The sequence below is a fragment of the Eleutherodactylus coqui genome, chromosome 6 (genome assembly GCF_035609145.1).
Source record: "Eleutherodactylus coqui strain aEleCoq1 chromosome 6, aEleCoq1.hap1, whole genome shotgun sequence".
NCBI classification, from domain to species: Eukaryota; Metazoa; Chordata; class Amphibia; order Anura; family Eleutherodactylidae; genus Eleutherodactylus; species Eleutherodactylus coqui.
Genome location: NC_089842.1, coordinates 194,214,608 through 194,240,467, shown reverse-complemented (window position 1 = coordinate 194,240,467; position 25,860 = coordinate 194,214,608). Strand labels below are relative to the sequence as shown.

Sequence of the window (25,860 nt, the reverse complement as noted above, 5' to 3'; positions counted from 1 at the left end):
CCAGAGGAAGGCAAGAAAAATTGGCCTAGACAATTTTTCTCACTTTAGGGCTAGCTTTGCATGGGCGAGCACGATATGCGATATTGCACTCGCCATCCATGTGAAATCCCCATGGATGCGAGGGGTTTTCATGGGAAAACGGCCTTGCATCACTTTTGGGATGAAGGACTCCTCAGCCGCAGCTGTGACAGAGGATCGCGGAGTTTCTCCCATTGCTTTCAGTGGGGCCGGCAATGCTGCCGCCAGCCCCATTATAAACAGTGGGCGCTATGGTGCAACAGAACGCACAAGATAGAACATGCCGCAATTTGTTTCCCTCATAGCATCGCGGTGCCATGCAGGAAAAAATTGCTCATGTGTATGAATCCATTCAAATAAATAGGGCTCACATTTGTGTGTCTCGCAGTGCACAAATCTCGGGTGATTTTCTCGCCCATGTGAAGCCAGCCCAAGGAAAAGAAAATTATTCTCTCCTCCAATCTGGCAGTCAAAATAATCCTTCAATCAACAACCCTTCTGAAGTAATCAGTCATATAACATCTAATATTGTTAAATAATTAGCATTTACCTGCATTTCTGCAGAAAACAAGAGATAAGGCTCTATTTATACTGTTCGCAGTGTACATTCAATGTATGCATCGGGAAATGCTCCTTGCACCTGCTGCATGTGTCTATAGACCCTAGTGGATGCCAGAAGAACATTTCCGCAGGGCTGCTATACTTCATAATAACTTTTGTTTTGCCTGCATCAGACTGCTGCACTTTTCCATGTACTGCAAAAAAATGTATACTGCACGTTTTTTTTCTATTCAACTTGTGGTTTATGGGGTCCCAAGAAACTGTATGGTGGTATATATATAATAGCATTTCCAAACGCAACATCGTACAATCTGACATTATATGAAATAACAAAGTCTACTGTGTTGCATAGACTAATCTAGCTCTGCTACATTGAGGGCGATGCAGACGTCTGCAGATATACAGTATGCAATTGCTTTATAGTAAATGACTAGCTAGTCTGTGTGGTCAGTGCAAGAGCTATGAGGGCCGTCCAGCAGATTCATAGTGGGAAAGATAATAAAGCAGTCCCATAGTCTGGGCTTTAGCTTCATGCCCAGATGCAAATCGCGCCTGCCTGTCAGTGCATTGGCATTTGTCTGTAATTGAGACGTGTGTGTTTTCCTTGTTGAACAGATGGTAGAGCGTGTGTGCTCAGGGAGCCTGCTAAACTATTGCTGCCTTCCCTGGGCCAGCACAGAACCAGCTCCTGGGTCCCCGCCACAGGCAGATCCTCCCGTGCCAAGAGAGCATATGCCCAAAGAAAGCCTGCTACTTTCAGGGAATTGACACATCTGGAATATTAAGGGGACTGACATAGTCAGATCCCAAGCTGCCAGGAGGCTATTCTTTGTACATACATAAAAATATTGATATTACATTTACCCACGTATAAAGCTTTCTCTGCCAAAGACTTCTGTATATCTGACTTTGCAATTTCAAGAATATATTCTTATCAGTTGCACTGCACAGAATATCACTGTAGTATGGAACGGGTTAACTAATAACTAAAAGTGACCCTGGGGAATAAGTCAGATGACAGGATGTGAGCATAGAGATTAAATAGCTGCTAATTATTGTTAGTCTTTTGCTTATTGGCCTGAAGCAATATTCAAGGGTATCTATACTTTCACCTTCGGAGCACTTCTGGTCTGTCGGCTGTTTTCGTCTCTGACGACGACCCCATATAGCACTATAAGCACTATATGGGGTCATCTTCAGCAGCCAGAAGGAGCCAAAAAAGGCCAATGCGGCAGAAGTGCTCTGAAGGTGCAGGTATTTTTTAACTTAGCACAACCTCTCTTACCGTTCAGGGGGAATCCCTCGAGTTTAGGCTTTATAAAGTCCTTGTTTTTCATTTAATACAAAAAGTTCAGTATGCTTAAAAAAAATGATGATTGTAAAAACTCCTCTGACAGTGAGTGGTGAATGAGGATTTGTCCCTGAGAATTTATAGATGTAGATTCCCCACCTAATCCAATGGACATTCTGATAATTCATTTTAGTGACAGCTATGCAAATTCTTCAATTCCACGTAGAGGCATTGTGCCAACATGCGGAGAACAAGGGAACTGTATCCATCCCTATTGCAATGATATCATTGATTGGATTGGTGAATTTTCAGTAAGTCAGGTTATGATAGAATTCAGTAAATCTGATCAGTTGGGGTGGATAGATGCGTGTGAATAAATACCCGTGATTGCCACTTCCACTAGATTATTATGGCTATACTGATGATAACAGGTTTGTGTATTCTGCATGTAAAGTCACCATTTACTGCATATTGCTGATTAAAGTGGTTTTCCTGCTTTGGATAGTCCCTATTTTTTAGCAGGGTCCCAGTGGTTGAACTGATTAAATGGTGTCTTGCTGCTAAGATTCAACAGTCGACTGTAAGCTGTAGGGTTTAATTTTCCCACAGCATCACCACAGGAAAACTGAATCAATAGGAAGTCCATGTAATGCACAACCATGCCAGATCTTCCAGAATGACAGATGAGCCTTGTAGCTATTCTCTGTTTTGGCTAATATATAGGGGTCTTGAACTATGGACTCCTCTCTAGTAAAGGAAACCTGTCATGTCCCCACAGCACCATAAACTAATTTATGATACTGCAACGTGACAGGAAGTTGGGTGATGTAACTTTTATCCTTACCTGCTCCTACGATGCAGCGCTGATGCCGCCCATTGAATGAAGAAGGTGCACGGCATGACAATCCAACTCTGTTCATAGTCCCATGTGCACGCTCTCTTGGCTATTTAATTGCTCCATCTTCATGTAGAGCTTTCTGTCCATATAAGTCTTGTATATATTATATGTGTGTGTATATATATATATTTATATATATGCAACAGTTTTGAACACCGATGAATCAGCTTTAAAAGACGTTTATGAACAGAAAGCTATAAGCAAAGTTGAAGTGATTAAATAGCCAAGGGAGCGTGCACATGGGACTCTGAAAAGAGTTGAATTTCGTGCCTTGCATCTACTTCATTCGGGTAACAGCACTGCACCATGGGAGCGGGTGATTATAAAAATATATATAATTTCCTTTGTATATTGGGGAGCTACATTTAGACTTCGGGGGCCCATAATGGCTCTCCTCTCCATATAGGGAGCCCAGTACTATGAATAAAGCATTATAATTGGGGTCCCTATTACAGGTTTTGCATTGGGGCCCAGAAGCTTCAAGTTACGCCTCTGCGTTAAGGGAAGTTGGGGGGCCCCAAGATAAACTTTTGCACCCGGGCCCATGAGCCTTTAGCTACGCCTCTGGATAAATTCTATTCCTTAATATCTGGTTAACCTGTGATTTAGTTATTATTAAATCTATTGCGAATATACAACTGAAAATATTCCCAAAATGCTCAGCAGGTTTTGCGTTCCACTAAGCCTTAATAAATGGAGCACTGATTGAGAGTATCCATTTCCTCACTAGCCTTTGAACGTTAGTAGGAAAGTATTTCTCTTGTCTTCTTTCTTACTAGAACTCCACAGACACGCTGATACAATGGCGCAGCTTTCCCGAGTGCAGAAGAAGCGATGAGCAGAGATTTGAGGCAGGAGAGAGGAAATTGTAAGATCCAGGAAGAGGGGCGTAGAATTCCCAGGACACAGTTCACTGGCTGTATTATCAGCGAGCCACGTTCAGATGTCTCACTGCGCATCCGACAAGGGCATTCTGAAAAGCAAATAGGGGACCAGGCGAGGAAATTGATTTCTCAGGGGCTGCAAGTCTCCCCTCCCCTCTAGAAGAGCCAGGCACATGGCCGCCAATGGCTGGGAGCTGTCCAAGTGCTGAAGAGAGATAATGCCAGTGATCCCTGGGGAATCTTATCACTCGGCACAGGGCCTGACTTTCAGATTCAAGGTTCCTATGTTTCCATTGCTTAAGGGAGGAGACAGGTATATTTGTAAGCATGAATCCGACCATAGAGGGGTAATTGTCGGCCAGGGGGGGACTTAACCCCTTCAGATGATGATTGTTGCAAAGTAAATTACATTTAATTACATGTGCAAAAAAAAAAAGGAGGATGCCAGACTCCCTTTTCAATTCATTCCCTGGCAGTGAAATTTTGTATCACTAGAGAAGGGGTTTGTACTACAACCATGAGGTTTATTTCTCAGTATAGAAACATTAACACCAGATAATAACCTTTATTACTGTGGGAAAATAACCGCTTTGTAACACATTGTAAGTCTTGGAAGAGGTACAGGCTTCTTATCCTCCCCCATTCCTAAATGTTATTCCTGCCAACCCCCACCCTCTCGCCTCTTCTTCATCCTCCGTTGATAAATGAGCACATGCTGGTAGCAGTAATTCATATTTCATCTCCGTGACACCCGCTGATCATTGGTGTTAGTTAGGGAGGCTAATATTAAAGATGTCAACAGGAAGCTGCATTTTTCCTCAGTGCTGACAAATACTGTATATTGCCTTATTTCATGGTATTAACCGGTTAAGTACCATTGACTATTCATTAGAGTGCATTTTATTCTCTTTTATAGGAAATGCTGTCATTTTGTTTTACTTTATAATGGTTTCTAATGAATTATGTTCATGAGAAGAGATTTAGACTGTCATGTAACTGGATGTGGTGTAATGGGCCTATGATATCAAAGCCTAAAGGCTTGGTCTGCTGGTATGTGACACAGGCTTGGTCTGCTGGTATGTAACACAGGCTTGGTCTGTTGGTACGTCAGACAAGCTTGGTCTGTTGGTACGTGAGACAGGCTTGGTCTGCTGGTATGTAACTCAGGCTTGGTCTGCTGGCATGTAACTCAGGCTTGATGTGCTGGTATGTGACACAGGCTTGGTCTGCTGGTATGTAACACAGGCTTGGTCTGTTGGTACGTCAGACAAGTTTGGTCTGTTGGTACGTGAGGCAAGCTTGGTCTGCTAGTATGTAACACAGACTTGGTCTGTTGGTACGTGAGACAGGCTTGGTCTGCTGGTATATGACACAGTCCTCACTGAAAAACTAGTTTACTTCCCCTTAAATGTAAAAAAAAGTCAAAGGCAAATTAAATGTAGCGATAAGCCGGATACTAGTTAAAAAATGGCCACAATGTATGAATTCTATGGACTTTTATTAAATATTGAAACATTTCGATCAGTTTCTTTTTTCAGTACTATACTTTAGCGCACTATCTTATAATGTACAATACCGACCATAGTTCTTTTCTAGCTATGAAGCAAAGCTACGGACATTGTTTGTTTTTGTAACTGGGATATTTAGCCATTTATAAACATCTGAAACTAAAGATACAAGTAAGCAATTGAATCATCCGAGCTCATTCTAATCTGTAATCCCATTAATCGTTACATATGCCAGAGGGATGTATTTATTGGGCATCACTGCTTGCCAAGCAATGATATGTTCCTGGTTGTGGTCATGTAGTTGTGTTGTATGACACTGTGGCCAATCAGGCCAGGTCTTAATGCTAGATTGTGTAATGATGTCTTGAGTGTTTGGAGTGAGCTATTTCCTCTCACTAAATTAGTGCTAGGATAGAGACAATGGAGTGGGGGTGGGGTTGGGGTTGCATAAGTAGGACTGTACGTATTGAACATTCTCAGACTGTTAACGGCTTTTTTAGCTTTGGTCCACAGTCCTCCCATGTGATCTGCCCCTTATGCCCTGTGCCCTTCCACATTCTGTAATTTAGTTTTTTGGTCCCTGTCGCCCTGAGCAGCGCCTCCCGCCTGCTCCATGAATGATGTGCTAATCCATTCTCTGCCTCAGACAAGTGTATCGACCTGCTCTAAACAGACCGCAGGGCTCACACTGAAATGAAAAGCTCAGCTGCACTCATTCAATGGCAAATGCAGCATCTTTCCTCCCACCTCTCCATCGCTATGCTCCCTTACCTTCTGTCACCATTCCTCCACCTTCTATCATTGCTTGTGCCCTTCCTGTCACCACCCTGCACCCTCTACCATTGCTTACTCCTGAATAGGCATTCCTCCTCCTTATATAATCTGGTCACACCTTCTGTCACCTCTCGTCACCTATGGTAAGGGCTTGGGCTGCTTTCACACCTGCGTTAGGGTAAGTTCCGGGTCTCCATCTCTCTGCCCCGTTTTTGGAGGGCAGAATCTGAAATAAAATGGATAAAACTGATCCATTTTCTTCCCCATTGATTTCAATGGGGTTTCAAAGAAGCGGAAAGACTTCAGTTTGCTTCCATTCCGTTAGTAATGTGTGCTTTTGGATGGAGGAATAGCGCAGACTACAGTGTTATTTTTCCATTAAAAAAAGCTGAAATCTGATAAAATTGAAGTAAACAGAAGCCTTTCTGGCTTGCTCTCCGCTTTTTTGAAATCCCCATTAAAGTCAGTGGGGAAAAAACAGTTCTGTTTTTTTTGTTTTATTTAAGTTTCTCCCCCAAAATGGAGCAGAGAGACAGAAACCCTAAACTGACCCTAACACAGGTGTGAAATCAGGCTTACTCCCCTTTCATCTTTGGCAACTGTCATACAGTGGTTGTGTTAAATTGTGTGTTGCAACACATTCAGTTTCACTAGTTGCGATTTAAAGGGGTTGTCCCGCGCCGAAACGGGTTTTTTTGTTTTTTTTTAACCCCCCCCCCCCCCCGTTCGGCGCGAGACAACCCCGATGCAGGGGTTAAAAAAACAACCCGCACAGCGCTTACCTGAATTCCGGCGGTCCGGCGTCTTCATACTCACCTGCTGAAGATGGCCGCCGGGATCCTCTGTCTCCGTGGACCGCAGGGCTTCTGTGCGGTCCATTGCCGATTCCAGCCTCCTGATTGGCTGGAATCGGCACGTGACGGGGCGGAGCTACACGGAGCCAGCATTCTGCACGAGCGGCCCCATAGAAGACTGCAGAAGACCCGGACTGCGCAAGCGCGGCTAATTTGGCCATCGGAGGGCGAAAATTAGTCGGCTCCATGGGAACGAGGACGCTAGCAACGGAGCAGGTAAGTATAAAACTTTTTATAACTTCTGTATGGCTCATAATTAATGCACAATGTACATTACAAAGTGCATTAATATGGCCATACAGAAGTGTATAGACCCACTTGCTGCCGCGGGACAACCCCTTTAAGCATTGCAGTCTTAGTCATGTGGCCAAAGATAGGTGGTAAACGTTGGATTGGTGGGGGTGTCACTGCTAAAACTGGATCATGCTCCCCTCCTCCTCACTATGGATTGACTGCACCCCTCAAAAGTGATAAGGAGCTTGAATGGAGCGGCAGTCAGCCATGTGCAGTGCTGCTCCACATCTTCATTGGGACTGCAGAGATAGCCAAGCGTTTGTACTCAGCAGGGATTTATTGTGACTGACAAATTTGAAGTTGGAAGAGAATTTTTTTTCCCCTAAAATGAGGAAAATTGGCTTCTACCTCATGGGTTTTTTTGCCTTTCTCTCAATAGAAATTGCTAGAGGATGATAGCCTTAACTGGATGGACTTATGTCTTTTTTTTCAACATTACATACTGTGTTACTATTTCAATCAGCCCCATTAAAATGAATGGAGCCGCATCACACATGCTCAGCCACTACTTCATTTAATCTCCACGCTACAGCGGATGGTGTAGAGACCCCACAATGAGGAGAAGAGGGGGATGCAGGACTCCGGTTCTTCAGATCGGTGAGGATCACTGTGGTGACACCTCCACCAATCATACTTTTACTAGATGCAAGTGACATCCATGTCTCATCTATTGTGACAATGGATGGAATGAAGGACACGCGTGTAGCCTTCTGATCGTCAGTCAACATTTGCAGCACCCACCTGGAAGAAACTTTCCACATCTTCAGGTCTTCATACAGGGTGGTATACACAGATCCTACGGAAATGCTGACTTTGCAAGCAATCTCATCCACAGTCAATCGACAGTCCTCCATAACAACGTGCTCGACGAACTGGGTAGTGTGTAACCAAGGCTTCTTTGGTTTGTTCTCCTACGATATTCGCCCATCTTTGAACTACTGCAGCCACAAAAACACACATTTTTCAAGTCTATGACACCTTCACCACATGTCCCAATCAATTGACAATGAATGTCGATCGTTGTTATTCCACGCAAGTGAAGAAAATGGATTATTACACACTGTTCTTGGAAAAGTAACATCACCATGTACGGTACTGAAAACGCTTCAGCCGCTGTCACATGGGTTCTTTGCACTGGACGATGCTGACGTCTTTCTAACTTATCCCCGAAGAATGCCCGCGTCTTCTTAAATGTGTCCTATGTTTCAATCTGCTCCTATCACCGAGAAAAAAAATTAGGAGACGATAGAACGTGTATGTTCCTCATATCATCTATCCTATGGACAGACGATAGAAGCCAATCTTGTGAACACCCCTTCAAGGACAAGCTTGCCTAAATGGCTTTGCATGACCCCTTTTGTCTATTTGTTTACCCTTTGTGGGTACCTGCCATAGTGTTCAAGGTGCCCAACTGTGTTCCTTAAACTAATCTCTTTAGTCAGCTACCCATTATAGGTTAATTATTCAGACTGATTTTCTTATTCACCATGATTCTTGCCATAGCCAATAATCACCTATAGTGTACCATGTTTCCACATTAGACATTTGCTGTACAGATCAGCCTATGATGTCTCATCAGGTATGCTTAATATCGACCTAACTTAATATTGCTTTGTAAATATTTTCTACCCTTTAACCTCTTAAAAGCTTTATTTTCTGTTTGGTATCTGATTTGCTCACTTTATTGCCACAGCAATGCTCTTGTAATTAATATTGATTTATAGACCACCATCATTTTCTGTAGCATTGTAAATCTCCAAATTAAAGGGACATTTTCAAAGATCTATACATGAATACAGAATTTATGACGCCCTGAACTATCCCTTTGACCACGCCGGACGTCTGGAAGGTGTGGCAGCCCCGCTGCAGCGAATACTCAGCCCTGATATTTGTTTGTGTAAATGGAGTGAATGATACTAGGCACGGGCTGTGCCAGATGGGTAATAAAGATTCAAGCCGAGAATATTATACCCAGCTCAGCATGTGAAAACAAACAGTTAGACTGCCAGCCAGAGACAGCTCTGTACACACATATATCATCTATCGTAACACACATACACTAGAATTGCCATATGTATGAAGCATTTTACCGTAGATTTATGTCTGCACATATACTTTTACATATGCAGCCGTGCACCATACACATTAATGTATCACTACTTACCGAATGTTCAGCTATGTTTATGTTAAGGCTTCTTGGTTTTTTGCCGGTGTGATAATACATTGTAATGAAATTCTAGAGCTGTTGAATCCTTAGGAGGAAAAAAAAGGAGAACAATTTGTTTCCAGAAATTTGTATTTTCCCCGTGAACCAGCTGACAGAGTTGTTTCATTTTCTTTAAACTGCTTGGGCCTACAGCCGACAAGGAATCTCGTCAGGACGCTTCTGCTTGTAAAGGAAGTAACTTCTAATAATAAAGCTGTATTGGAGAATTGATATCTCTGTAGTTCCTTCTTGTTTTTTTTTAGGTTTGATCATCGCATATATTAAACACCCTGATAAAATAGAAACTATGTTTTTGCACCCACAAAATGACAACTCCTGTTCAGGGGGCTTCAAAAGAGTTACAATTGCCTCAGCTCACTGTTTTACTAAATTATGTAACTTCTTTGACAGCAGCATTCAGTGCCTTATTAAAGCATAACTAAGGGCTCGTTCATACCTGCGTGAGGGCTTTCCATTCTCTGTTCCGTTTTTTTTTATACCCATTAAAATCAATTGGGAATAAAATGGAAACATTTAATTCTGTTTTAATTCCATTTTTCTGCTCCAAAAATGGAAAAGAGAGACAAAAAGCCCTAACGCAGATGTTAACGAGCCCTAAACCTTCAAAAAGATTTTGACATGTCTTAGTAATAGGTGGGGGTCCAGGTGCTGAGATCCTACTGATTGTTGAAATGAAGGGGCAGATAGAAAGCCCAAACTGAACAGAGAGGCCATCTTCATGGAAGTCTGTGGAAGTTATGAAAACGGCTGATCAAGCAGTCACATGCGCACCCACCTTTCTCCATTCAGTTTGCAGCTGGATTTGTACTTTCCTTACTTTATACTGGAGGTTTCAATAACCATGTGAATTCTTCTAAACACTTAGAAAATTGCACATTAAAAGGGTGTTTTTGTTTTCCATTCCAATGCAGAAGACATAAACTAATAAATAATAAGTCTGCCTTTGACTCCTAATGCAGTCAGATAGAATAGAGCATGGCGTTCTTCTAAATAAATACTGTATCAATCCAACAATAGAGATAACGGCTGCTAATAAAACAATGCATTAAACTGTGCTTACAAGGAGTTTGCACAAAGTGCTGTTACTGTTATATGGGACCTTCCAATCTCTCCCAGTTTCCTGCAGAACAACAGAATTTATATTCCGACAAAATGAACAGATGTAAAAAGTTGTAATTCAATGATTATGTTGCTATCTTTGTCTCTTTTTGAGGAATTAGGTATTGCACTCGTGGGAAGTCACATTTTATGCCTTGTTGGGATAATGAATATTATGGTAATATGCAGAGAATGTGAATTTTGGAAAGTTAGTAGCGGGAGGAGGCAGCTAGCAGGTCCCCTGTGCATGGTAATAAATAGGAAGTAAATTTGTCATTATAGCCTGAATCTGCGTGTGCTGGGGGGTGTTCAAGGCACCAGATTTAATTAAATCCTTTTTTAATATACAGACATCTCAACTGCATAATTCCCCTGTACTGCAAAACGGAGAGCAATATTAAGACAAACAGTCAGCGCGGATTACTAAACGTCTGCGAGAAGAGAGTCAATAGATGCAGCCTACAGAGGCAAGCCTCTGAGTATCCTGAAGCAGTTTAACCCCTGCTCGGCTGGTGTAGCTGGATTAATCCACGTGGTCTCCATCTATGCACATTATATGCGTGCATGGAGAAAATCTGTAATATCTATGTCCATATGGGATACATCTATTACAACTGAGTCCTCATCTAGTATATGCACTGACCACATATAAACACCCACTATTCACCTTGTTCCACTTATTTTTGACCACTTGTCACCTTCTGCAGTTTTTTTTTACTTTCTACTTATAACACACCAGAACGTGTCACCCCTTCGTAATAATCCAATGTCAGCGACACGTACTTTTGTGTTTCTAGCAATATAGAGTTTAATTTGAAAGAAGGGGTGGGAGGTGACTGTCAGTGAGCTTTAAATCCCCTTGTCATAGTCAGGTCCTCTCATATGTCACTGTCCATCCCAAGTGAAGGATGACTACCGCCGTCTTCTGACATCCCGTGATGCCTTTGTCCGAGTTCCAAATTCCATCCCTCTCAGGTATAAATCATCTCTCAACAAGAGATTTCTAATGAAACTGCACTTCTGAAATATCTATGTTTCCTTTTGGTTGCATTCCAGCATTTTTCTCCTGACACCTCCGGTAAGGAGGAGGAGATACTGGCTCTTGTTAAAGAAAGTACCCACTGAAGTGGAAGATCTACAAGATAACATTTTAGAACTCCGTAACCTTGAAGACGTCTTCCATAATCATTTTTCACAAGTTTACATCTATTCTGGTTTCTTATCCTTTTTCTTATATTTTTGAGTTAAAGCTATATATTGTTGTTTATTCCATTGTATGATCTCTTTGTCTCCCCCCCCCCCCCCTTCCTTCCAGGCTTCATTTACTTTAAACACTAGATATATCTTATGTATCCAGAGAAAGAAAACCCCTGTTATACATTAACTTACAATCAATGGCGAAGTATACATTGACTCATAAATTTTACCGGGAGAGTAAAACTGCAAACCTTCCTCCAAAAACTATACCGCGTGGAAGCTTTCTCTGTATAATACTAATAGATTGTGATACATATGTATGCATGTTTATACATTGCTAGTGTTTTAATCTATCAATTTCCAAACCTGTCTAGCAGATGAAGGAATATTCCTTCAATTATTCCATTACTGGTTGCTAAGCAACTCTTCTCTCCTTTACCAATCAACGCCATGTACGTTGATCACGTGCTCGCTGCGATTTCTCCTTTGCCATTAATTGTCTGTTTAAAGACATAAAAGAACAAATTTTGATTGTGTTTCCTGTTTGCCTTTTGTCCGCGTATTTCATTCTTTATTATTATCTGTCGAAGAGGAATTATTACAGTCTGGACACACAAAAAAAGCCACCTTAGTGTATCTCATAGGTGTAGAAAAAGATCTGCCTGAAAATAGGAATCGAACGTTGTCTACAGGTTGGGATTGGCGCTGTAAAGAAGCAGCCGTTGCCCGTCTACAAACCGAGCGCCTGTCATTTGGGCCAATATTTTCATACTGTATAGATGGAGAACTGGCTAGAAATCTGCTCCTTGCCTAAATATTGCAAGTAATAGCTGGAATCAATAGGAGAAAAGCTTGACCATATTTTTTATAAAAAAGACTGTAGCCATGATTGAAGATAGAAGCAGAGAAGAATCATTGAACATTGTAGCGGAGCAAGGTCATTGTTGTGGGTAATCTTTTATGCCGCTCTCATTGTGGCGGATTTTAAATATAGCGCTTCAGGTTAAATATCCCCACAAGACTTTTTTTTAGGCATAGAACCAGCGTGCAGCATTAAACAAAGCAATATATAAAGGTGAAGATGAGAGTCAGGTGGGATGAGGCCCGTAATCTGTTGTTTAAGCCCTGGTTGCAGTGGGATTCATTCTCTGGTGTTTCTGCGCATTTCAGAAGCCTCCGTCCTTGTCTGTGTCAGCGACCTCGATAAAAAAACAAATTCCCAACTCCTCTCCGCCAGGAAAAAAGGGCCCTGGAATTCATGCAAATCACATTAATTCTGGCATCTCCCTAGTGAGCCTGCTATAAACTGCAGCCTAATTAAATATTTTTTAACGATGTGAGTAATTTTTGCCACGGGGCGGATTCAGGGGGAAATTTAATATGAGATCACAAAAGCTGTTCCCAGCGTTGATTCTGTAAATTAATAACTACGAGCCAAGTGAAGAAACATACAGACCGAATAAGAGGATAGTGGAGTAGGGAGAGAACCGTCATACATTCTTAACACAGCAAATATTTCTTACTATTACTATAATTAACCCTCTAGTATCAATGTAAAAACACAGATGATACCCCTTCTGACTCAAGTCACAGGCCTCTCACTAGCCAAGCCAGAAACCTACTGCACACTGATGAGGGGCAACCCCCCCCCCCCCCCCCCCGAAACAGCTGTCTGTGCATGGATTCTGGCTTTTGGTCAATTTCCAATTATTGTTATAAAGACTTGTTTAAAGGGTCTGAGATTGATTTGCAGGAATGCTGCCATCCAATAAGTGGCGCTGCAGAGGTATTGTTTTGTCTTCCTTATTTGCATATATTTCCCAGAGGAGCTTGCATGGCCTTATAAGTCTCCTCACTCACCTTCTAGGTGTTCTCTCTAAAGAGAGATGATACCCTTCCCGACCCACATCATAAGCTTCTCACTAGCCAAGTCAGGATTCATCTATACACTGATGAGGGGCAAAACCCCCAAAACGGCTGTCTATGTATGGTTTTCTGGCTTTTGGTCAATTCCCAATCATTGTTATAAAGACTTGTTTAAAGGGTCTGACATTGATTTGCAGGAATGCTGCCATCCAATAGGTGGCACTGTAGATGTATTGTTCCATCTTCCTTATTTGTATCTACTTTACCCTAAGAATGAAAGTTCAAGTAAATCACAGAAGTTTTGGTGAGGTTAACCCTGTGTGTTCTATCATATTGACAATTCTTGACTCAGATTTTTATTATGTAAATATTGCAGTAATTTCACGGTATTTGTGTTTGGGACAATGATATCTCAGAAGAGTGAATATTGGCACCTACTGTATCTTGGTGGACTCAGAGTCATTGCAGAATATGTCAAAAGTGGTCACCGATGACCTCCAAGCACTTCTAAACCCACAACAAGGACAGTCCTACTGTCAGACAGTTTTGATAAATGTGTCGCACCTTCTCCGTAAATGTAAACTGTACGTCAGCGCGAGCTGCTGCCTGATGAACAATACACCTGTGGAGGTAAACAGGACATGAGTCATTGATAAACACTAGACTACCCAAATGAGCCGAAATAAGGGTTTGTGCTTCAAGTGAAACACCCTGTCTAATCTACATAGGCCTATTCCATGGAACTACTGGACAACGGATATTCTCAGACAAGGGAGTAGCTATATGAAGTGCAGAGATTGTAGTCACACCTGAAGTTTGTATCTCATGGGGCTCAGGATTGTCGGCGCTTTAACGCAGTTTATGTTGTCTTCTAAGTCAAGGTGCGACTTATGTTCTCAATTCTGTTATGTCATACATGTGTTGGCCATATACAACCGATCGTTTAAGGCTGAAAGGGGTGTTCATATCTTGGCTTTTCATTTCTGAGATGGAGAAACCCAATACTCTACACCGATCACCTGTTGTTTAGCCAAGCGTTATTTCCGTAGCCCTCATTGAAGTGCTCGGGGTCTTTCCGTAAGCGCCAGCCGGGTGGCCGTTAACCGTAGCAGTTTTTTCCCATCTCGGGAATGAGAAGCTCAGGTGGGAACACCCCCTTAAAACAGTATTTATAAAATAAGTATATTATACATAAGATCTCAATTTTAGGTTGTATTGCAGCTGCCTTTATGTGCTACACCCACCTCATATGAGTGAAATAACTGCAGGGTGCCTTACGGTAGAGCTCATGGATGGCTAATTTTACTAGAGCATTGAGTCAAGTTTTGGTGAATTCTTAAAAGTTCTTTTTTGTCCTTTGCAGGTGGAGCTGACAGGAAGCAGCATGTTTGACTATGTTCATCCAGGGGACCATGTGGAGATGGCAGAGCAACTTGGCATGAAACTTCCCCCAGGACGTGGACTTCTCTCACAGAGTGCCAATGATGATGGAGCCAGCTCAGCTTCGTCATCCTCACAGTCTGAGACCCCAGAACCGGGTAAGCCGGGTGACTAACAATGACAAACATGAGACAAGTTATATGCATTTTCATCTTTATATATCACAAATCATTTGATCGCTACTGATAATTTTCAGCTCTGTTGTAGATTCATTCTGTGATTTGTTACAAAGAGAAGTCATTAAAGCAACACTCCAGCCAAAACTGATATGTTATGCCTAGTGCAGAGCCTGAAGGTTCATTTACACATAACGATTATCGCTCAAAATTCGTTCAATCGAACAAAAATGAGCGATAATCATTACATGTAAACGTGGGCATCATGCACTTTTCGTTTGAACTACGATTTTAAGGTGAACCTAAAATCCATCGCTCAGCTAGTGAGAGATAAAGTATGTTATCTCCGCAGGAGTCGAGAGATAACATTGTTTTCTGCCAGGAGCCGCAAGCAGAACAATGCAGCTGTGCGCACAGCTATGCATGTGATTAATCATAGGCTAGGGTCTGCAAATAGCTCCTGGAGGCCCTTTTACATGCAAATGAAGTGTTATTGACCATTAATGGCCATTAAGACTTTACGCAAAAAGATCGCAAAATCTTTCAATCTTTCAGTCGTTTAAAAGACTATCTTTGCATGTAAATAGGCCTTAAGAGGGCAAAGCATGGAACAGGGGTATTCTCTGAATCCCTATGTCATGTACAAGCCTCTTACGCCCTCCACTTGGCATAACAGGTGAATGATTTTTTCCTAGTGTGTTACTTTAAAGGGGTTGTCCAGAATTAGAAAAGCATGGTTGCTTTCTTCTAAAAACAGCTCCACTCTTGTCCACAGATTGTGTGTGGTATTGCATCTCAGCCCTATTCACTTCAATGTAGCTCAGCTGCAATAACTGTTATAGCTTATGGACAGCTGTGCTGCTGTTTTCGGAAGAAAGCAGCCATGCTTTTCTAATCCTGGACAACCCCTTTAACATAAAAGGCATGGAAATACTGATAAAAAAGTACCTTGTACAATAGTTCATAACGGTAGTCCATAAAGGGGGCATTTGGGCCAATGCCACCACAGGGTCTCATGTTATTAGTTTTTATAGTGAGCAAACTGAATTTGACAGCATCAGTCGAAGTCTTTACTTGGCCAACAGAATTTTGTAAGATAATACTCAGACATCTCTGTGAAATACTCTAAATAAGCTTAGAGCTCATTGCTTCCATCCCAGAAAATGGTAAAGGAAGGGGGGAGCAACCAAAGCCCTGTGCTCCCCCTCTCGTTCATTGTGCTTTGACGATAATTCAAGCATTAGGGGAAAATCCATTTATAAATTAAACAAAATGACTTGATATCCATCGTTCCCCAGTTCATCACGCTGTTCAAACAGCCACGAGATTGGCGTCTTGTCCCTGGCCTTCCGAGAGCCTTAGTAATTAGATCTGTGACGGATTTATCCTTTACTGATTGAAGCTTTAAATTAATTGAAGTTCCACGTTTGTGGTTTTCTGTGTTTTTTTCCTTTTCAATGCTAGGGTTTTTTTGCCTCCTGCTTATTCTCTTTGGATCAGTCTCTCGAGGAATGCTGAAAACCTTTTTTTTCTTTTTATTTTTGTTGTTCACTATGTATTTCAGCACAAAAGGGACAGTATTTTGGAATTGAGAGGGGCCTCTGAGCCCGTGTTTGTTTAGCTCTTTTTTTTTTCACAAGTGAAGATATCCTTCTTTCAGCCAAAAAGAAAAACACCCAACTCTTGCTTACATGCTCTTTGCTAGTCATGGGACTAATTCAGAATGTATAGTATTGTTGTCAGCATATCTAATTGAACTGAATACAAATCTTCAGTACTATAATTCACAATGGTTTGGGTTTTGTTTTTTTGATGGGGTAAAATGACTTTCCAGAAACTGCTACAATATCCGAGAGACCTGAAATGTTTTCCAGAAGCTGAATGCTTATGCAAACAGTATTGAGACACTATTGTTGGAAGGATGTGACCATTTCTGCGTTCCTTATGGGATTTCTGTACACACACTATAATCTGAGCTCCTTTGTATGCAGCTTGGCTGTTTGTATGCCACTCTATTATCGTATATCGCCATGGATATAGGGGCATGTCTGTTAATAATTTGGTAAAACAACAACACATTATATTGATACAATATGTGTAGTTGCAAAATATGCATTGCTATGTGATACTATATTTCACTATTTTGTGGGTATTACATCCTGCTATATGGGGACAATGTGAAGGCAATTAGTATTTGGGAACTACATTGTTGGGAAGATTTAGTAAGTCTGTTGTTCCATAAACCAGCCTTAATTAAAACTCAGTTAGAGTAATATACTCAAAACTTTCAAAATTGTATAAATTTGATGCATCTATGGGTAGCATTCACGAGTAGGCGTAGATTTGCACTATAATTTGTACCAATTAGTTATACTAAGTCTCCCAGGGTAGAGGAGACTGTTCACAAATCCCGCCCATTTCTGCAAAACTACACCCCCTGTTCTCCCAAAATTTGAATGTGGACAGAATCTTAAAATTGTACAAGTTTTAGCACAAATACGGCATGTGCAAAAATTTGCACCTTTCTAGTGCCATAAAAGTGGTGTAGAACCTTGAATGAATTCCTCTCTGTGTCTCTACTGTTTGGCCTATGTGGATACTATATGATTTATATGCATGTAGTGTGTTTTTTCCCTACTGTGACCACACAAATGCACTATGGTGTTAGCACATGACTAGTAAGCAGCTGTAACGATATTGGCACCTGCAGTAACAGGTACATGTTAGGTTTTCCATGTACTCCGTAATATGAATATAAGTACAGTTGTACCTATACAAAAGAAGTACAAGTATTTAGCAAAATATGCACGCAACTTGCTCAAAGGACAGCAGCAGGTGAGGAGCTTGAGTGTGGCGGTTCACCTGTCAAACCGTAACATCGGTGTCCTAAGGCGAGCTTGGGGAGGGGGCAGGGCAGAAACCTCCCATGTAGCGGAGGGGCAAATAGACATTAATTATGCAACAAACAGTTGCACTTTGCTTGAAAGCAGCTTTGGTGTATTATTAAGTACTTGACTGAACTCATATGGTTATGTAAGAATGTGGCGACCATTTATGATACTTCATATAAAGTGCAGGCGCATAGAATCTTACTGTTGTTGTGGTGTCCACATAAAAATTTGCTATAGATTTGCTGTACTGGTCAGGGTATATTCAAACGAGTCAGGATTTTCTATGACTGTCCATTCACGTTATGGAGTTTACAGAAATCAATGCAAATGGTGCAGAAACAACTTCCAGATCACATAACTGATTTTGAGTCTTAAAACTCTCTGCATTATGCAATTAAACTCCCGGTGTAGGGTCTCACTTTTCATCTGACAAGCGGCCAAAAGCCCCAAGTTGGTGCACTTAGCAAATTCATGGAGGGTTAAATAATAACTTGTCGTGTGGTGCAGAGTGTTAAGGCAGCAGAAATGCAGTCCTAAGCTCTCACTCACGACCTGAAGGATGCAGGTTCAGGTAGCCGGCTCAAGGTTGACTCAGCCTTCCATCCTTCCAAGGCCAGTAAAATGAGTACCCAGCTTGCTGGGTGGTAAAAAAATAACTGGGGTAGGCAATGGCGAACCACCCCACAAAAACATTCTGCCTAGAAAATGTCACGATGTGACATTAATTACCCAAGGAGTCAGTCATGATTTGGTGCTTGCACCAGGGGACTTTACCTTTACGTAAATAATTTTTGATTGTCAATGAATCATCGGCCATTAACAATCACCAATCTGTTAACATTCAATTCATTTGCAAACCTCATGAACTCAGGGTTTTTGGCTGCATCATGGTTGTCCGGCAGCCATTGCGTAAGACCCTTGCTGCGTTTGTTTGTGATATTTGGCAGCAATAGCAAATGTACCCTACTCAGCCAAAACCACTGACAGGTGAAGTCAATGCCATGAATTATTCATAACAGTGGTTCCTGTCAATGGCCGGGATAGATTAGGTAGCAAGTGAACAGTCAGTTCTTAAAGTTGATGTCTTGGTAACAGATAAGATGGGTGAGTGTAAGGACTAAGCGACTTTGACAAGGACCAAATTGTGATAGCGAGAAGACTGCGGCAGGGCATTTCTTAAAACTTCAGGTCTCTTGGGGTGTTCCCAGTGTGCAGTGGTTAGTACCTACCAAAAATGGTTAAAGGAAATAAGAGCTTGAGCGGGTACAAAGGCGGGCAACTAAAGCAATAAATGGAATGGGCGGACAACAATACCCAGAGAGGCTATCAAAATTGGAGTTATTGAGTTTAGAAAAAAGACAGCTGAGGGGCGACCTAATAGCTATGTATAGATATATCGGGGGAGAATACAGAGATCTTTTCAACCATCTATTTACACCCAGGACTGTGACTGTAACAAAGGGGCGCCCTCTACGTCTAGAGGAAAGAAGGTTTCTTCACGACATAGAAGGAGGTTCTTTACTGTAAAAGCAGAGAGACTATAGAACTCTCTGCCTGAGGACGTGGTGATGGGGAACTCACTAAAAGAGTTTAAGAGGGGCCTGGATGCCTTTCTTGAGTGTTACAATATTACATGTTATGATCACTGATTACTTCTGAAGGGTCGGTGATCCATGGATTATACTGATTGCCAGATTGAAATTGGGAAGGAATTTTTTTCCCTCAAATGAGAAAAATTGGTTTCTACCTCATTGGGGTTTTTTGCCTTCCTCTGGATCAACATTGGGGGTAATAGGCTGAACTAGATGGACATATGTCTTTTTTCGGCCTAACATACTACCGATATGTTACTATGAAAGCCAGTAGGTGACCTGGCAACAGGGTCATGGACATCCAAGGTAAATCACTGTAATCAATGGTAAATCACTGTGGAATATATTGGTGCTATATAAATAAAGAATATTATTTTAATAGAGGTTACTATGCTGCCTTATACCAACCTAAATTAGTTGACGATGGATTGAGTAGATTTCCAATCACTTTGAAGCATCAGTCTGCAAGGTGCATGTACAGTAATCATATACATGCTCTTCAGTGGCCTCATCCGCCTTAGTTTCATTTTTGGGATGAATGGGCCACCCTATAGAAAAATGCAGTTGCAAGAACAGAGACAGTTTGTTTATTTGTGTGCAGAATGAGTAAAAAAAAAACTATTAAAATATTCTTCAGTCCTTAACTAACAATTTGTCAAATCTCCAATGATCTTTTGTGGAAAACGGAAATCAGAGCAAATATTAATATGTTACTTCTATTTGATGATAATTTGTTAGTAGAAGTGTTAGGCCCCCTGCAGACGGCCGGGTCAGATCCCGCTGCGAAGATTCTCACAGCGGGATGCGACACATGCCCCTGCAGTGACCCGGTGCTCACCTTTCCCCGCCGTCTCGCTCTGCGCCGGCTGTCGCACTGTCGCACAGCTGCGCAGAGCAGAGCCAGCGCATCACCAGTGACATTTTTCTGTGAGCCTCTGCAAGGCTCACACAGAAATGGGACATGCTGCGATTTGTCTACCGCGCGAGTTTTCATGCGGTCAAATCGTGGCTGTCTGCATAGGATTGCATTATCTAATGCAATCCTATGGCAGCGTGCACGGGGGGAAATTCTGCAGGAAATCGCACCGCGGAATTTCCACCCGTGTGCACTTGGCCTAATACAAAACTCAAGATTCTAAACATTTAGTCATGATATTCTTAAACAATCATATTTTATGCCTATTTGCAATTGCATCCTAACTAGGTTACCGAAGCCTCGTTCAAAGCGACCCTCCGATCCTGGACAGACAAAGATGGCCGCACCACTTCTCTTACTACCTGGTGCATGATGTGCTCTAGTATATATGAGTAGTGTACAGAGGCGTAACTTGAAGCTCCTGGGCCCCAATGCAAAACCTGTAACAGGGCCCCCAACTATAATGCTTTATTAATAGTACTGGGCTCCCTATATGGAGAAAAGAGGCCTTATGGGCCCCCTAAGGCTCCTGGGCCCGGGTGCAACCGCATCCCCTGCATCCTCTATAGTTACGCCCCTAGTAGTGTAAGACACTACATGCTCTTGTGACTGGTCAGTACGGCTCACGTGGATAATACTGGTTAATCAAAGCAGGTGTACCGCCTTAGTCTAATGATGCATACTGATGCACAGTGTGTATCAGGTAGTCAGAAAAATGGTGCGGCCATCTTTGTCTATCGAGGATCGGAGGGTCACTTTATCTAAAATGCTGCTCAGAAAACAATACATTACATTCAACCTGTACAGCAAATGTAGATAAAACATACTTTGGCGTAGAGTCCCCTTAATTAACACTTGAACTATGTAACTGCAGGTTTGATATTTAAGTGACAGTCCATCCACAGTGAAGCAATCATGAAGTCCATAGAAGTTAGGAAACATTTTTTTGCAGGTTCTTATCAGTTCTTGCAGTTATTTAAAAGGGTTATCTGAGTTATGGAAACCCCTGTCAACGGGTCCCACAGGCCTTAAAATAAAAAAAATCCGCGGTTACTCACCTCTTTCTGCTCCCCCATTTGTCCCCCGCTCCAGTCTCCACTGTCTGTTCCTGTCCTGTAAACCTGCCGTAGCAGCCAATGACAGCTCTCAGCCGTGATCACTGAGTGCTGTCAATGGCTGCTGCAGCCTGTTTGTAGGCGGGCTCAGCATCTAAAACGACGTCACAGCGGAAATCGGAGTAGGCGGCAGAGGGCGAACAGGGGAAGACGTGAGTGACCGCTAATGCTTTTTTTTCAAGGCATGTGGGACCCAATGACAAGAGTTTCTGTAACATCGACAACCACTTTAATAATCATCTAATTTTAATCTTTACTACTTGTGTCTCATTTTATTTATTTCCTCTTTTGTGTTCCAGTAGTCATACATTTTTTTTGTCAGTTTGTAGCTGTATGCTACCTTGTATTTTTTGGGATGAGTTCTAGGTTTTTTAGAAACCAAATTCAGGTCTATATAATGTATTAAATGACTTTTATTTATTTATTTTTTGCTAGGGACAATGGAAAAAAGGTATTTCACCACAGTTTTTCTGTGATGTTTTTTAAATTGACATTTGCAGTGTGGCGTAAATATTATGTTACCTGTATTTAACGAGTCATTTCAATTATGACAACACCAAATTTATACAAGCACATAGATATATATTGGCATATATTATTTCCTGTCCGTGATACAGACAGGAATAGGATGTGTGATGAGGTTTTTAATGCAGACCATTAGTCCACATGAAAAAATATCAATCTGCAAAGCCCCATAGGACACTATGGGGCCATGTGCTGCCCGTGAATTACCACAGACAGTGCACAGACCCAAACAGGCTACTGTATGTGCCGGAGGCCTTTTACTACTTTTCTCGTGCTCTTCTGGGCCTATCATAAATGGTGAACTGGATTACATAGTATGTTGTCAGTTCTCAGTTGTATTTATTTTTACTTTTCCTCCATTTTTCCAATTGTCACACTTTGTGTCGTCCCTGGTTGTCCTTTCTCCATGTTTCATTTGCATTTCTCTTACACTTTCCATATCTTGTCTGGCTCATTTACTCCTTCCTTTCCATATTATCTCCTTGTGTCTCTTCTTCTCATCCTCTCATATACATTTCCATGTTGTTTTTATTTTCTTTCCCCTCCTCCTTTCTTCCGCACTAGCATTCTCTCCTTCTTTCACAGTGTTGCGTACGGCTGTCTCTCGTGGCTCGCTAGCAATTCAATTACAGAGACGAGAGATAGCGAGTCTCTGGCGGAGAAAGGGCCCCGTCTGACAAGAAATATGACAGCCTACTTACAGGGTGTTTATGCAGTTAAACTCAACCTCACCACACCTGCAATATGGTAAATGTCAGGGTTTGTGGGTTTAATAGCATACAAGCCCGTGTGTAAATCTGTATGTTTACATATAGCTTGTTGTTTGTTCATACAGTTCTGCTCCTACCAGGAGTACACATAGCTCTTGTGTCATGGTGTCAAAATGAGAGATTTCCAAACCGAATCTTAGGTGTAACACAGACCTCTATCATGAGGTGTAACGCGGAAGTCCAGCGCAGGTGTAACACGGACGTCCAGCACCAGGTGTAATGCAGACCTCCATCACAAGGTGTAACGCAGGCCTCCATCACGAGGTGTGACGCAGACCTCCATCACAAGGTGTAACGCAGACCTCCATCATGAGGTGTAACACGGACGTCCAGCACCAGGTGTAACGCAGACCTCCATTATGAGGTGTAACACGGACGTCCAGCACCAGGTGTGACGCAGACCTCCATCACGAGGTGTGACGCAGACCTCCATCACGAGGTGTGACGCAGACCTCCATCACGCGGTGTGACGCAGACCTCCATCACGAGGTGTGACGCAGACCTCCATCACGAGGTGTGACGCAGACCTCCATCACAAGGTGTAACGCAGGCCTCCATCACGAGGTGTGACGCAGACCTCCATCACAAGGTGTGACGCAGACCTCCATCATGAGGTGTAACACGGACATCCAGCACCAGGTGCAACGCAGACCTCCATCATGAGGTGTAACACGGACGTCCAGCACCAGGTGTAACGCAGACCTCCATCATGAGGTGTGACGCAGACCTCCATCACGCGGTGTGACGCAGACCTCCATCACGAGGTGTGACGCAGACCTCCATCACGAGGTGTAACGCAGGCCTCCATCACGAGGTGTGACGCAGACCTCCATCACAAGGTGTGACGCAGACCTCCATCATGAGGTGTAACACGGACATCCAGCACCAGGTGTAACGCAGACCTCCATCATGAGGTGTAACACGGACGTCCAGCACCAGGTGTAACGCAGACCTCCATCACGAGGTGTAACGCAGACCTCCATCACGAGGTGTGACGCAGACCTCCATCACGAGGTGTGACGCAGACCTCCATCACGAGGTGTGACTCAGACGTCCATCACGAGGTGTGACGCAGACCTCCAGCACTAACAACAGCAATACTATACAGGGGCAGCACAAAGCACACAGTAGCTATTTTACAATTGAATAATACATTATTATAGTATTTGATGTCCTCTCCTACGCTTGCATGTAACAGCACTGGCATTTAGATTATAGGTCTAAGTACGGAATGTACACTGGGAATCTGTAGCTTCGCACGATACAGAACCTCTGATATGTGTTTCTTGTTCAGAAGAGTTCCATCCCCATTTAAGTGGTAAATGTGCTTTAACATGACATGACAGAGACCTGTGTGTCTTATGCGATGTTTATACCAGTGTAATGACTTCCGTTCACAACCTACTTTCTTGTCTGACGGATTCAGTCACTCACAAACCCCACTGGCAACATTTGTTTTTTACTACAAGAACAGCACTGCATGCTGCACTATATTTTTAGCATTAATGGGAAAAAATAAATAAAAAAGGCCAGTTTCCCATCTGCGTCGGAAACTCCTACTAGAGGTTCTGTCAGAGAGCCGTCTCAAAATACCAGAAAAGAAGCGCTTTTTCTTCAGTCCAAAAGTCGGGCAGCTGGGCTAAAAGTGTATGGACCTCATTATGTTAATGGGGTCCGTCCAGCGCTGTTCGGTTCGGTCCAGAGATGGATCTGTTCGGGAGCGGGGATTCCCCTTTCCTGCTCCCTGAAGAAATCAGAAAAGTGGAATCCCCAACCCAGGTGTTAAACCACCCGCACATGCGCTGATTTAAATGGCTGTTTAGCCTAATGAGTCCCAGATGTGTCTTTTTTTCATGGAATTGTGCACGCATTGAGCCGCTCCCATAGACTTCTATGGGGACCTATGGTGTGCAAATGCGTACAAAAATGGTGCATGTTTTTTCTTTTGTGCATGCACAAAAAAAGGAAATGTGAATGCACCCATTGAAATTGATGGGTTCTATTCTCTGTGTATTGTGCACGCAAATGCGCCCGTGTGAAGGAGCCCTTAGGGTGGTTTCATACACAGTATTTGAAAAAAAAATAAAAACACTGTCGTTTTTCCATGCTGTTTTTGAGCCAAAGCCAAAAATAAGTTAAGAAGAAATTGGAAATATAAAGGTAGGACTGCTGGTTCCACTTCTGGCTCCGGCTAAAGAATAGTAGCGTAAACTGCAGTCAGAAAAATGCTGTCTGTGAAACTACCCTAAAAGTCACTTTATACGCTAAACAAGAAATCCCCTCCAACCTCAAACCATTTCACCTAATGTTCCCTCTACACGGCGGCTGAATTGTCCATAAATATGCCCCCCTCCCACAAATCCTGAGAATTGGGAGTGAATAGCAAGCAGCAGAGACCTTGTGAGGAGATGAACCATTTATTCTGCCTGCATGCACACTTTTTTCTTTATCATAATTATTTCCAAGTCAGATCTCCTCCCTGATTTCCTAACGGGCCTTTCTCACTCTCTCTCTCTCAACAACATCCCGGATCCAGAGGCCGTGATAATTCAAACCCCCAAACCTCACGGGTCCTGTACCTTCTCTTTTTTTTCTTCCTCCTCTTTTTTTTTTATTCTGCATTTTTCCAAGGACATTTTTATTACAAAGCTGATGAAATTTGCATATTAATTTGTTCCTTTCAATTTTTCTTTTTTTTTAAGATCAGACATGACAGGCGGGTATCAGAGCTTTCGTTAGTCAGAATGGATAAAACCATCCAAAACACATTGGGATTGCTGAAAGGAGGCAAGGGGGAGGTTAATTCACTGCTCTATCAGTTTAATTTAACCCTCCTGTTCCCTAAGGGAAGTGTCGTACATGATTGGGATTTCACCTAAGTTACTCAACTCACTTCTTCTACACTTTATTATGGTATTTATAAATGACTAAGTTGGTTATATGGTGAGAAATGTGCGAGAGAGGTCTTAGCATATCCTCAAAGTACATATGTACTCCCAGATAGTTCGACGCACTTGCTTACAGA

At 42.4% G+C, this 25,860-nt stretch overlaps 1 protein-coding gene across 2 annotated transcripts in view; it reads left to right on the top strand.

Moving 5' to 3' along the window:
• NPAS3 (neuronal PAS domain protein 3) overlaps nucleotides 1–25,860 on the top strand; it is a 459,032-nt gene that overhangs the window by 365,967 nt on the left and 67,205 nt on the right. For both annotated transcript variants that reach the window (XM_066608554.1, XM_066608553.1), the window contains exon 6: nucleotides 14,834–15,008. In XM_066608554.1, the coding sequence (XP_066464651.1) occupies nucleotides 14,834–15,008 (175 nt within the window). The remainder of the gene's footprint in view (nucleotides 1–14,833; nucleotides 15,009–25,860) is intronic.